The sequence below is a fragment of the Dysidea avara genome, chromosome 3 (genome assembly GCF_963678975.1).
Source record: "Dysidea avara chromosome 3, odDysAvar1.4, whole genome shotgun sequence".
Lineage (NCBI taxonomy): Eukaryota > Metazoa > Porifera > Demospongiae > Dictyoceratida > Dysideidae > Dysidea > Dysidea avara.
Window position 1 is genome coordinate 4,384,218 of NC_089274.1, and position 14,596 is coordinate 4,398,813.

The 14,596-nt window shown below is 36.6% G+C and overlaps 1 protein-coding gene across 1 annotated transcript in view; it reads right to left on the reverse strand.

Moving 5' to 3' along the window:
* The window catches only part of LOC136251724 (leucine-rich repeat serine/threonine-protein kinase 1-like), a gene marked incomplete at its 5' end in the record, with an annotated part of 21,572 nt that continues 6,976 nt past the window's right edge, over positions 1 to 14,596 (reverse strand). Inside the window, 11 exons of the mRNA XM_066044153.1 lie at positions 1 to 837; positions 903 to 1,500; positions 1,562 to 1,978; positions 2,025 to 2,156; positions 2,213 to 2,479; positions 2,534 to 2,830; positions 2,902 to 3,030; positions 4,083 to 5,191; positions 6,724 to 6,834; positions 12,365 to 12,435; positions 12,481 to 12,637. Of these exons, the coding sequence (XP_065900225.1) occupies positions 383 to 837; positions 903 to 1,500; positions 1,562 to 1,978; positions 2,025 to 2,156; positions 2,213 to 2,479; positions 2,534 to 2,830; positions 2,902 to 3,030; positions 4,083 to 5,191; positions 6,724 to 6,834; positions 12,365 to 12,435; positions 12,481 to 12,637 (3,743 nt within the window). The remainder of the gene's footprint in view (positions 838 to 902; positions 1,501 to 1,561; positions 1,979 to 2,024; positions 2,157 to 2,212; positions 2,480 to 2,533; positions 2,831 to 2,901; positions 3,031 to 4,082; positions 5,192 to 6,723; positions 6,835 to 12,364; positions 12,436 to 12,480; positions 12,638 to 14,596) is intronic.

Below are 14,596 nucleotides of genomic sequence, written 5' to 3' on the forward strand. Positions count from 1 at the left end.
TCTATCACAATAATAATTTCTAGCTATCATGTCATGACATAAATTAATATATCATGATACAAAATACATTCATTATATTGCCCAGCACTAATAGTTTAATATTCCTGTGGCATGGAATATTACATTCAAATAATAAACTTAAGTATACTCTAATCAATATCAAGGTTATTAATGCTATAATTATAAGTGCAAATGTGCATGAAAAAATTACCAGATATATATAGATGTACTTGCACAAACGTTTTAAAATGTCACCTATAGTACCTAGTGTTATAACTTGTAAGTTAGTGAGGGATCCAAAGCATCAACAGCAGTAAAATTATCTTAAGTTAGCTAATATTTCAGCGTGCAGCAAACAGCAATTTGTGTTGTATGTAGAGGTTTATTTGGATGGTAAACCAGTCCATGTCATAAACTGAAGATCACTTTCAGATATTTGATTATTGAAATTTAAGGACTCAGCCAATCCCTTTCCTACACTGACAATCAAAGGGCATGGAGAATTTAATCCTGACTCGTAACTGAGTTGTGATCCAAGTGTACTACATCTTTGTTTGTGTGATTCTTGAGACACTCTTCTACGACTTACGATTGCATCTGTAGTCAGAGTATTGCGACGTGGTTGAGATTTGTAGGTTAGAGAGAATTGTTCAACACATATGCTTTGAGAAATTTCAGGGGGGAGCTCTATCAATGACCGGACTTTATTCCCATGCCATTGAAAGTGTTGCAAGAATCGGCCACTTGATGAATCAAATACTTCAACAAATCCCAAAGAAGTACCAACATACAAGTGATTCTTATGACCAAGTAATGCTGTCACCTGAACATTTTCACCTGCAAGATAAATTACACATGTACAGTCATAGGGCTTAATGTATACCAGTACATGTTGATCTAACCTCCAAAATGTAAGGAAACTGACTGCAGTTGAGTTTTATCATCTGCTTTCCAACAAACTAATTGTGAACATCCTTCAAAAGACACCCACACATGTGTTGCTGATTTCTTAGCAGGACCTATTTGTATGGTAAGTGTTTCAATTAAATTGCAGTTGCAACTTCTCTTTTTCTCAGCTATTGAACATTTCAAAACTTCACTTTCAGTGCATCCAGTTGGTGATTGTCTGAGGACTACAATTTCTTTGTCTTCTCTAGTTACCCAAACCTCTGTAGCTTGAAGAAAATGAATTTTAGAAAGGGTGCTTATGGGATTATTTTTGTGCAGCTGTAGCTTTCCAATCAAAAGCACTCCTAAAATATGAACTTCATCATATAGACACCATATTTCTGATAACTCCCACAGGATCAGTACCATGTGCCACTCTGGGATATGTAACAACTGTATTACATCTAATGGTGAATTTTCTAATATCACACAACTTATTGTTTTCATCTGTGCAGTATGAACAACGTACAGCTTGTGATCAACTGTGCAGACCCACATGTAGTTACCAACATTGGCCATTGTCATTACCTTTATGGACATATCAGTGTGTACCTGCATAAAATGTACATCATGCATGCAACTATATGTATATTATGGATACAAAATCACTCACTCTATAGCCAATATCACTACACCTAAAAGTGAAAATTGTGAGTTTTGAATATCCATCTTCACAATCTTGAGCCACCCACACTTGAGTGTGATGATTTACTGTGCTTCTCTTCCTTTTAGCTGGTGGAGTCTGTGGTTCTATGGAAGAAAACAATCGGGGAAAGTCCTTAATGTTTGGGATGGTTTGCTGCAAGTTTGGAAAGTTGGTGGTTGAGTATTCTGGTAAATGGTCACGTTTAACCAGACATTGAGATATGCAAGATAATTTTTTTGGCTTCAAGTTATAGTTAAAACGTAAAAAGCACAATTCTGGCAATTCACTCCATTTCAATACTTGTACCATACTTGGGCGCTTCCCAGGATCATGACACCAACAACATTTCATGATTTTATGGATAAGACATGGAGTGAAGTTTTCCTATTGAATACAAGTGCATAACAACACACATTTTTGCTTCATGTACCTTAGCAGTTTCTGGACTTATTGGTCTAAGCTGTCTTAAAATCAGTTCTGTAGGTTGTTCACTGTAAAGCTCAAATGGCTTCAGCAATGCAACTAATTCATATACGAACATGCCAAAAGAAAATACATCAATCTGTATAATAATACACATACATGTGTTAATGTAAATAAAGCTTAAAATGTACGTACCTTGTCAGATTGTAAGACTTGCTGTCCTTGAAATGCGTCATACACTTCTGGGGCTATAAACCCAGGTGTTCCAGTTATTGAATCACATTTTAGTTCTTGTGAAACACTGGAAATGGTGCTAATTCCATAATCTGTTATTTTGACTAAAACATCTTGGTCAATATTTGGGTGATTTGGCATGGGAAACTTCCATGCCAAAACATTATCAGATTTCAGATCACGATAAATTATGTGCTGTTCATGTAGGAAGGCCAGAGCTGATGCAATCTAGATATGAAATTTAACAAATTAAACTATGTATATGTGTTTGCTGATTAATACCTGACACATTGATGCTTGTAGTACAGTGGGTATTAGCACAGAGTTAGCAGCTCGGTACTGTTTTAGGATTGAACTTAGGCTCCCAAGAGGAGCTAGTTCCATTAAGAACAGGTAAGGAATGGTACGCACACCACACAGCTGAGTTAAGTTATCATGGTGTAGCGTAGACTGAAATAACACTTCTTTTCTGATTACCCTGTAATTTTCCACTGATACTGTGTAACTGCTTAAGAAGTCTTGGAGGTGCGTTATGTGACCCAGCACACCTGTTAACACCTTTACTGCAACTAGTTGTCGCTACATAAATTGAACCGGAACATTAATGTAATGTAACAAAAAATTTATTAGCTTAGTTAAAATTTATGAACCTTGTCACTCATCTGTATTTCTCCTCTCAGTACAGTGGCAGAGCCTCCACTACCCAATGTCTTCTCTTCATCTATGATCAGTGGAATGTCTGGACCACAAATAATTTCTTCATCCAAATCTTTAAAACACTGCAAATGGGCATGTCAAGCAATGCAGTGGAACAAAGAAGTAGTAAAGTTATCATACAGTATGTATGATACTCTATAGTATAGAGATCATGGAGGTTTGGGCATTCTTACCCAAAAATATCATTCAAAAACCAACCTAACTTTTTTTCATGATAGCTTGGCCGTATTGGTTAGGAATAACCAAGTCCATTAAAATGTCCCAAACCCTTCCAACAAGTTTCTGTGAGATTTTTAAAATTGTTAATAAACTGAACTTTCTATAGCTACTAACATCAAGCATAGTTCATCTGTGGATAAGGCTACAGGCTTGATTTCTTGACAGTTTGATAGTACAATATGTGCTTTCAACCAGCAGTACATCATGATCTAGACTTCCTTTTCTTTTCGCTCTGCTACCACGTAGGTGTTGATTGGTGGTAACACATCATGACTTCATTGCTTCATAATGTGATTGTAGAGGTGCTTCTTCATTTTCAACACTGTATAATATATGGAACATATAGGTGAAACTAACCTACAATGGCCACTTTGCATTTTAGTACTTGATAGTTGGCAGTCATAATTTGCATATAGTGGCTGGATTGATTGTTAAGGTGCTTCTTGTACTGTTCTTCATTTTTAACACTATAAGGTGGAACATAGCTGATAAATTATTTTTCAATCATTCCACATTTCAGTAATTGATACTCACAGTGTAGCCTGCATGGGAAAGTGTTCAGTCGTGCTTTATAAGTGTGCCTGGAGCCATTTTTTTTGTATCCGTTGTTGCACCAGTAATGAATTACATTAGCCACTATTTAAAACAAAAGGAAAACGAGTGTAAGGAAAAAAGATAAATTTCTATTGAGTAGGGACTATAGAAATAAAAGCAATAGGGAGGTCATCACAGTGGAGTGGACATTTAATCCCTACTTCAGTCATGGTTATACTAAATGTAAATTTTCTTATACTTGTACATTTATCTCCATTCTATTTCTTTATAAAAGATTAAAATTTCAAAAACCAGCCACAAAGTTTCAATACCTAATTCCCATCATATACCAAGAGCTTACCATATCTGGTGCTAACAGTTGGACAGGCAATTTGTATTCACTGTGTACAGGACAATTTATACTCATAGATGGCATAGCATAAACTGTTAACAGTTCCTTTAAGCTGAAACATATCACTTGGCATCCATTACAGCAAATAATTTGGTGAGTAGAGTCCACATCTGGAACAGTGCTGTTGTCATATAATACACATATTGGACAAGGTATATAGGAAAGAATTTCATTGTTGTGGTCACAACATATTGTCCCAGGAAACCATTCACTTCCAATATCCAGGATATGCTGCTCAATGAAAACCAGAATACGAGTTGCTAACTTCAGTACAGCTTTTGATCCACTGGACTGATTTTTGCCATAGTTGTTATGCACTAAAGCAATGTTTCGAATACTTACATGTAATTCAATTTGATTTGCATACCAATCTGAAAGATTATTGATATCTTTGTTGTTTCCTATTATATTTTCAACTTGTTTTAATTCTAACAGTTTGATATCATCATATTCAATCTCACACCTTTTCTGATACAATTTCCACACAGAAGGTGCATTACTACTGGAATGCCTCAAATCACATTCTCGATTCTCTAAGGCAATATGTAATATTGCTGATAATGCAGAAGTGATGCCACCGTCTGAAATGATTCTAGTAAACAACTGGGGCCAAAATCCATCTGGAATAAAAGCAGCTAACCAAATACAATGCAAAGGTGGGAATAATACAGGATCTAACTCTTTTGCTTTCAAACAAGATTCTGCGTGATTTAGTTGATTTGGTATTGACAAGTCAGTTGAATTCTCTAAGGAAAATGAGTCCAAAATATGTAAATTATGGAAGTTTGCTTTAATATTTGAAGACAAATCTCTTGAAATACTTTCACTAGCAGATGGAAAAATATCTTTAACTTGGTTAGAACTAAAAGTGCTATATAAATGCTCATCCCTCTTCTGATCTGTAGTGAACACAGGAAGTAGGCAGTAGACAAGAGCGTAATTGCTATTCCAAGGGATAGCAAAGTCAAATTTGTCAAGCAACATCAGCAATCCTGCTTGAAGGTGCTCAAGAACAGATAGTGAACACTGACTGATCAATTCCCCTTTAAAAATCGTTCCTATGAAATGCAATGAATGCTATCGTAAAAATTAACAATTTGTGCACATAATTGTGTACTGCTATCAACAATAATATGGCAGGCCAACACAATAGCAGTGATCAGTAATTCAAGGTTAAAAGTGTTCTCACCACAAATCATACTGATCATAAATATTCACAGGGACAAGGCAGTGGTCTGTTACCAAGAAAAGGGCACACCCAAGCATGTAGTGCAAGAAGCAGCAGTGTCCCTAGAGTCTTAGGTACAGTATTAAAAATTACAAAGCACATGAGGGTCCAAATGTCGTAATTTGATGTCATTACTTGAAGTGGCTTTATTATGAAGTGTACATATATAGTATACTAGTATTGACTCCGCAGGTTTGGTGTGTGGAAAGGCTCATATTAATTCAAAATGATGCCTCCTATTATATATTTTATAGTTATAACACACTTACGAGGGATATGACTAATACAACCTCCCGAGAGTGTGCAACGCTCAAGGGAGGGTGTGTATATTTAGTCATATCCCAAGTAATCATGATATAACTGTTATATTCTATATACACCCCAGTAGATGAAACGATAGATAGCAATTTAAACAGCACCTGTTGGAGATCGAAATCAGTATATAGAAATCCTTGATGGATCAGACGTTTTAGACTCTTTAGTGGTGCCACGTCGACCTTATCCATGAAGGAGACAAGAGTTCATCAAAAAACCTTTTCCTTGCTAAGGTGAATAATTGTTGATTGATTGAGGCACTTGTTATTAGAGACTTGTTTACTGTTTAGATAAGGATTTCGCGGAATGTGTGAAGTTACACCATATATGGCAAGTGTAGCCACAAGCGTGGTATATCACTTATATACCACAGTTTGCTGTGGTATAGCAGTTATATACCACAGCGTGGCGCTTTTGATCTCCACCACAGGTGTGGTATATAAATATATGGTAAGTGAGTCACACCTATATCAACATAAATAAAGTATATTTCAATCCAAGTGTACTATTGAAATGATGTAGGTTTCCAGTTTATTCTTTCCTTTTGGAATAACTGACCAAGTAATTAATGTCTATTCCACTTTATAGCTCTCGTAGAAAAGATCATCAAAAATAACAAACTAAATTAGGAATTGGTACAGCTATATACTCCCAGCTCTTTCTTTGTAAGTTATCTCTTTGTACACACTTTTACTAAGCTATTATGGACGAGACGCTTGCCATAGCAAACTGTGGGGCATGTTCCTTTGAGATGTACAGACTAGTAGTACCAGTGATCACATGAGCCTATATTGACTCCCATGCAAATGTGTTCAACAGATGATTGTTACCCCTCAAAAAAGGCAGTAAAATAATACATTTGCAAATTAAAGGAAAAAACATTGCATTGTTAAAGTATTAAAGTACAATCACAGGTGGACTTAAGTGCAGAAAGCTCTCTTTTGTTTATGATGCTATGTAGAGACAATTCTTACTGCATGGTCAATGTCAAGGAATGTGTTACACATGTTACATGTATACTGTGCTACTCATATCTGTGTACTTCACCATTTTCGCTGTTCTCTATCTTTGATATTTTTATCATTGTGTTGAATATCCATTGAATATCAAGAAAGTAATATGACTTGATAGCAGCATCTTTGAAATGTAGTATTTCTCCTAAAAATAAAATAACAATATTATGTCATACAATATCCAGCAGTGATGAAATGATTCAATGTTAAATTTCATTAATACCGGAATCCATTAAAAAATTTATACAGGGTTTTTTTTAATCTACAGCACTTAGCACAACTATCTCATACAGCACTTTGCATGAGTTCATAAAGTGTATACTTCAATGATCCCCTCCACTAGACATTCCATTACCCAGCTATCACAGATAACGCATAGTAACCAGTGGCCATATACTACTTAATCATACAGGTGTATGTGATCTCAGCCTTTGAGATATGTGGGTATCAGTGCCCTCTGTAAACAGCAGATCACAGTATAGTGTCTAAACTTTAGAGCACTGGATTACCATAACATTGGGAATAATTTGTGGAAAAGAAAACATTTGTGTATAGTCTATCCGCACAAACAGCCAAGCTGTGAAAAAATGGTGTGGCCTTTTAAAGCCTGCATGGGTGAAAAAAACTGTGAAATCAAAGGTGGCGGCCAAGAAAGGGCTGCAATGATGTTGATGATGATAAATTTTAATAATGGCTGTGTGCATTCTTAAAATTTATTAGCATCAACATTATTGCATCTATTTATTGGTGGCCACCTTTGACTTCACAACTTTTTTCACCCAGGCCTTTAAACTTAAGATTTCACTTCTTTTGGTACTTTATAAGGGGTTTGTTTTTACTCACATTTCTTCTTATCGATGCAGACACAGTGATGATTACTGAAAACAGACATATAAATGTACACTTTAGTTCAATATTTGGCAATATTATTGTAATCAAACAGTACGGTAGTACTGTTTAAGTAGGGATCACATCAAAAGTGACGTGCGCCACCAAAAATGCCTCCTTTAAAAATCATCCTTGAGACATCTTATGCGATGAAAATCAATTTTATGGAATAATATTAATCCATCTAACATGAAATACAGTATTAAAAACAGGAAAACACTTTCAGGCAGCCTAATATAGTTTTTTTTTAAATTTCCAAAACTCGAAATTCGGTCTGCCTCACTCACTCACTGACCATGGTCGCAAACCTAGAGACCAAACAAAGCAGCGCACGGCCACCATTTTATGCCACAATAACAAACTCACTGGTGGGATGTGCTTTTTGGGGTTCCGACAAGTGTAGGCCCTCTGCACCTTGTCTTTTTCTTTTATCTCCAATCAGGCTGCTTGTCTTCTTCTTCATCCAATGAAACCATATTGAGGCATTAATTTTCGATATCAACACTTTCTTTCAGCAGCAAATTTTAGATGCCACAGAATTATTTCACAGCTGGATTTCAGAAGCGTTTCAGTCCTGGCGCTACTAATAAGAGGTATACTAGCTAGATATCTGCAACTTTGCAATTGGGGTCCATTTCGTGATTAGTCTGGCACCATGCAAAAGGGCGGGCACCGCAAGACTAGTTCGCGATAGGCTTGTAACCACACACCCACATTGACTAATAGCGATAGGGTACGGAGACCACACCTCTTCACAATCTAGCTATTTACTTAACAGTACAACAGTCATGCATGTATGATATTCTAATAGAACAGTCACAGGTCTAGCTGTGCTACAACAAAAAAACTAAACAAACTGTTATTTTTAAAAATGAAGTAGGGATCTATGCAATAAAAAGTAATGAAACAAGAGATGAGTGATGGTATTACAACATAGTTTGGTGTGAAAGCCCCTACTTTACTATAACAATTATTTTACTCAGTGCCAAAGTAGGGACTTTCCACCAAGCTATGCTGTAATACCATTATTCATCTCTTGTTTCATTACTGTTTATTGCATAGATCCCTACATCATTTTTTAAATTAACAATTTTTAAAAATACTAATATGCTAATAGAGTGCACATTTTTTGAGGACTTCTAAAAGAACATACATATAATGTACTAGAAAAATCTAGAACTTCCATTAGTAGATCTATTACATGCTTTACTTCAATATTTAAATATTATTGTAACACTCTAATAGAGTGCACACTTTTAAGGACTTCTAATAGAACATACATCTAGTAGTTCTATTGGTATATCACAAACGTTCAGTACAATTTACATTTATATATTAGCCAGATAGCAGTAGTTTAGTGGTTAAGGATATAAGTGTTAGGTGTGGAGGACCCTGGTTTGAACTCTGGTAATATTTTTGTGTACTTTTTTACCCCACAGTGACTGCTCTATTAGAGTACCTTGATCCCACAATTTTACAATTGTTTGATTTTTACTTAAATTGCTTTATAACTTCATAGCTGTAAAACTATCAAACTATCAAAAGGCACTAGAGTTGCAACGATACAATGTGTAGACGTATTGATATATTGCCTCTGGTGTATCATGATACAGCGATATATTGCGTGATACAAAGTGGAGTCTAAGCAGTGGTCTATGTTGTTGTTTTTTTTTGTTTTTTAAGAGAAATAAGTGAGCTAATTTTTCTTTGAGAAACATTACATACTATTCAGTTTAACCACAATGTACAATAATTTGATTGTCAGCCACCACGATATGTCGATATATCATGATACGCGATATATCGATATGGTTTGACTTTGTATTGATGCAGTGATATTGTCTTAAGACGATACGATATGCGATATATTGTTGTATCTCTAAAAGGCACTGCTACGATGATCAGCCTATGTACACACCAATTTTCAAGTTAACGTTTACTCTGTAACCATGACAGAAGTTTGACCTTTTTTTTATGTGAATAAATGCTCATAACCTTGGATATTCAACAGATTCACAGCAAACTTGGTATGTGAATTCACCTTTATGTGTTCTTTATTTGTGCCAAAGATCAAGACAATCAAGTTACATGTTTGCATTTTATAGCAATGAAAATAAATTGAAGCCCCCCCCCCCCCATGGTTTAGAAGAAAAAACAAAGAAATGAAAACAAACTTTGAACGTCCATATCTCGCAAATGGCTGGCGCGATTTAATCAAATTTGCTGTGTGGCCTACCCTATCTGGTGGGCAGCTATAATGCAACAATGGTATGTTTTGGAGAAGGGGTCATGGAGCTCTGTATGTATGAAAATGCTGTTTTCTTCCTTCTGTCAATATAATAACGGTGTGGCACGCCTGTTTTCTTGACTGCATGACACACTACCATGTGTCTTGATCCTTTCCTCATTCATGAGAAAATGTTTATGATATACTGTGCAAAGCAATTTGCCCTATTTGAAGATGCTGGTGGGAGAGTTCTCATTTCCTTTTCCCTAAAATCAGTGCCTGGAGATAGTAACTACTTGCACAGACTCTCCAACCCTTCTTGCACAATTTCATGCCTTAGTTCAGCATTCATACAGCAAGTTGGAGTAATATATTGAAGTTTGTAGTAATGCTTGAATCACCCAACAATTACGTTGAGCATGAGCGTGATTGCGATCATAGCTGTCTTTGAACATTATACCACAAGAGGCTAAGTTTTTGGATCACACTAACACAGAGATGCAAACATCAGTAAGTGCCAGCAGAAGGAACAAGCTATAGGCCCACTAAAGGAACAAGAAGACTCAAAGGTCTTTCAAGAGAAGTTCAAAAAAGATGCTTTTACATTAGACATATGAGGAAAAATATGTTTGCAAATGATGAAATTTGCAAATTTTTCATCCGTGAATGATTCTCAATATATGGTAAATGTTATGAACAAGCAAGTACTCATTTTCAGAGCACCACATATAGTTGCTGATATAGTTCTGCACCTTTATACATAGGTTATTTTTGTCTATGACTGAGCACTGTTTTGTTAAGTTAACAAGTAATGATAGGATTTAAGAAAATTAAGAGGCCATTCTGCAAACATACATGCGTGCAATAACACACACACACACACACACACACACACACACACACACACACACACACACACACACACACACACACACACACACACACACACACACACACACACACACACACACACACACACACACACACACACACACACACACACACACACACACACACACACACACACACACACCTACATAAGTACACAAGTACAAGGAAAAATTGGGAAGATTTGGGGAAAAAGAAGTGAAACAAGGGAGGTCGTCTACACTTGAATATATACTAGTGGACATTAAGTCTATACACCCTATGACTGAAATAGGGATTAAATGTTCACTGGCATATCTTCGGGTGTAGGCAACCTCCCTTGTTGCATTGCTTTTTATTTCCTTTAAAATTCCTAATTTTCCCTTGTACTTGTTTGCTTAAGAAAAAAACTAGGGCTAAAACAAACAGTTCAAATGGTTTGTTATTTGTTCTAAATCAAGTATTCAAATGCTGTTGGAGCAGATTCGATATTCTACAGACATATACTCACAGTGGTACAGCAATAGATTTTAAAACTTTATGAATTATTTCTTATAAAATAATGACACTTATAAGAGTTGTACCAACAGATAAGCATGAATGTAGCAATTTCTTATTGTATGGAAACCTATGAAAACATAATTATTAAGTATTTGTGAGCTCAATGCATACATTTAGAATATTCGTTCTTTTAAAAATTTTATTAGCATTTGTTTTAGCCCTACAAAACACACAAAATTTTGTACGTCTATATCTTGCAAATGGTAGGTGCAAATTAAATTTTCTGCGCAGCCTACCATACCTAGTGGACAGTCTACCATACCTAGTGGACAGCCTACCCTACCTAGTGGACAGCGTACCCTACCTAGTGGACAGCCTACCATACCTAGTGGACAGTCTACCATACCTAGTGGACAGTCTACCATACCTAGTGGACAGTCTACCCTACCTAGTGGACAGCCTACCCTACCTAGTGGACAGCCTACCATACCTAGTGGACAGCCTACCATACCTAGTGGACAGCCTACCCTACCTAGTGGACAGCGTACCCTACCTAGTGGACAGCCTACCATACCTAGTGGACAGTCTACCATACCTAGTGGACAGCCTACCATACCTAGTGGACAGCCTACCATACCTAGTGGACAGCGTACCCTACCTAGTGGACAGTCTACCATACCTAGTGGACAGCCTACCATACCTAGTGGACAGCCTACCATACCTAGTGGACAGTCTACCATACCTAGTGGACAGCCTACCATACCTAGTGGACAGTCTACCATACCTAGTGGACAGCCTACCATACCTAGTGGACAGTCTACCATACCTAGTGGACAGTCTACTATACCTAGTGGACAGTCTACCATACCTAGTGGACAGCCTACCCTACCTAGTGGACAGCTATATTGCAAAAATGGTGTTCTTTGGGGAAGGATATGCACGAGTGAAAATGTTGTTTTCTTTCTTCCTGTCAATATACCCATGGTGTGGCATGCTGGCTTTCTTGGCTGCATGACACAATACCATGTGTCTTGATACATGACCTTGACCTTTTGATGCCGCCCACTGAAGTTTAATTCAGCAATAGTGGGGTCCCAGTTACAAGTTGTTTTCCACAAAAGTGATGATGTCATGTCAGATACATACACACATATGTACATTTGTGTAGTATATACAGTCAATACACACATACTGTGATAGTGTAGAAAGTCTACTGCTGAAGCAAGTTCTTCTTCATCTTCCATCAGTGGTAAAAAGCATTCACTGTGATTCATGATGATTACTGACATGCAAAGATCTTTTACTTACTAAAACTCATCTTTTTTCATCATGGGAGCAACTTTCTTTTGTTTCATTTTCAAAGCTTCATCATAAATTTTTCTTTGGAGATGTACATATGACTGTGGAATCTTCTGTTGTGTGAGTGCATCTGGATCATCCTCTTGTTTATCATACTCCAGTGTCACTAATTAATAAACAGTGTTTTTTTTTTACAATTGCATGCACAAATTATCGTCATAAGTGTACTCCCATGAGAAGCTATAGACTTGCTAATTCAGGGAGTCAAATATTCAACAAACCCAAATTGAATATACCAGCAGTACACACATTTAATCTAACATGTCTTCAGTAACCTAGCTAGCCAGTTTGTTGTCCACTAGAACTTTTGTATTTACAATACTCTTTAGTTCTCTGCACTTCCCACTGCTGAAAGCTATATTATATCATCTGTGAAAAAATTGATCTTTCATCCTTGATAGCCATTCTAATAAATAGCATTTGTCAGATTAACCATAAAATAATTTTACCCCATAGCAATGAATGGTCTGAAACAGCCACATATGATCATTGCTGTTGTCTGAAGAAAGATTATTTGCATGTGCTATACATCAAGCTCACTGTTGTATACATACCCAGCATGGTGTTGAATAAAGTGAAAGGAACTTCATAGTAGAGGGCAGTCATCAAGAATCCTAGTTCAGCTAGTTGCCACCACAGGCTATTATATCTAGACCAAAACAGCCAAGCTGTAAACAAAGAGTGCGACCCCCCAAAAGGTCAGGGTGAAAAAATATGTGAAATCAAAGGTGGTGGCCAAGAAATGGCTGTGATGGTAAGTTAATAGCAAAAATTTTAATTACAACAATTCAGGTGAACTTGCGTTGCCTCCTCCACTAGGATTCGGCACCAAATTCACCTGAATTGTTGTAATTAAAAATTTTTTCATTAACCTACCATCATGGCCACCACCTTTGATTTCACATCTTTTTTCACCCTGGCCTTTTGGGGGGCTGCACTCTTTTTTACAGCTTGGCTGGTTTGGTTTAGATAACACTTCCCTTTGTATTGCAAGCCACAAAGCTGGCCATAAACTGGCTTTGGTGCTTCCTCTTAACTTGTTTTTTGTCTTTACTGCAGGAATTGTGGAACAAAAAAAAAGCAATTGTGTGCATAGCTTTTTGTCTGATTAAATATCCGTATATTTAACACTGAATGATTATCACATAGGTAATAGTAATAGGGTGATTTCTTACATAATACCATACCTGTTTCACTGCCCATACAAAAGTCTCAATAGTAGCAGTGAAATTTATCCCGTATTTCACTGGTAGCAGTGAAAATGTTGTAATTGCAATTTCATTGGCTAGAATTTATGTTAACAATGTAGCGCCAAGTAGTGTTGACGCATGTTTAGTACATAGTGACAAATTGCGTACATAGCAACACTAATGCACAGCACGATGTATATGCAGCAAGTATGGTATTAACTGGGAATAGCATGGGTAGCAGTGAAATTTTGGATAAATACCACTCTTGTTGTATTGGAAATGGTAAATTTCACTTGGCTTCACCTCGTGAAATTTATCCCCATTTCCAATACAACACTCGTGGTATTTATCCCAAATTTCATTGCTACCCATGCTATTACTAGTACTAATCACATAGTGATTTAGTTTGCCATACATTAGTCCCAATAGTAGGAGTGTAATTAATCTCAAATCGCATGGCCTTGTTTCTGTAATTGCACTGTAAAGTAGCCAATAAAATAGCAGAATAACAGAAGCCATTTAAGTGCAACAAGAAAGTGATATACTTTTAAGTGCAACATATGTAGACATTTTGAGTAGCCAATCAGAATTACTGACATGTGAAGCCTTTTAAGTGCAACAACAAATGATGTAATACAAAGAAGGATGATGCAATCACCTGGTAGAAGTTAATGGCCACATAGAACTGGATAGATGTGTACTACAAACCATGAAGGGTGGTCACTATGTGATTAGTAGGCAATCGCACGCATTTTCGTGCAATTATGGAATAATTGTACTCGTAACAGCCAAAATTGCACTCAAATGTGTGCGATTACCTATACTAACTGAACTGTAGCTGAAATTCTCACTGTTTGTAGTTGAACTCTTTTCAG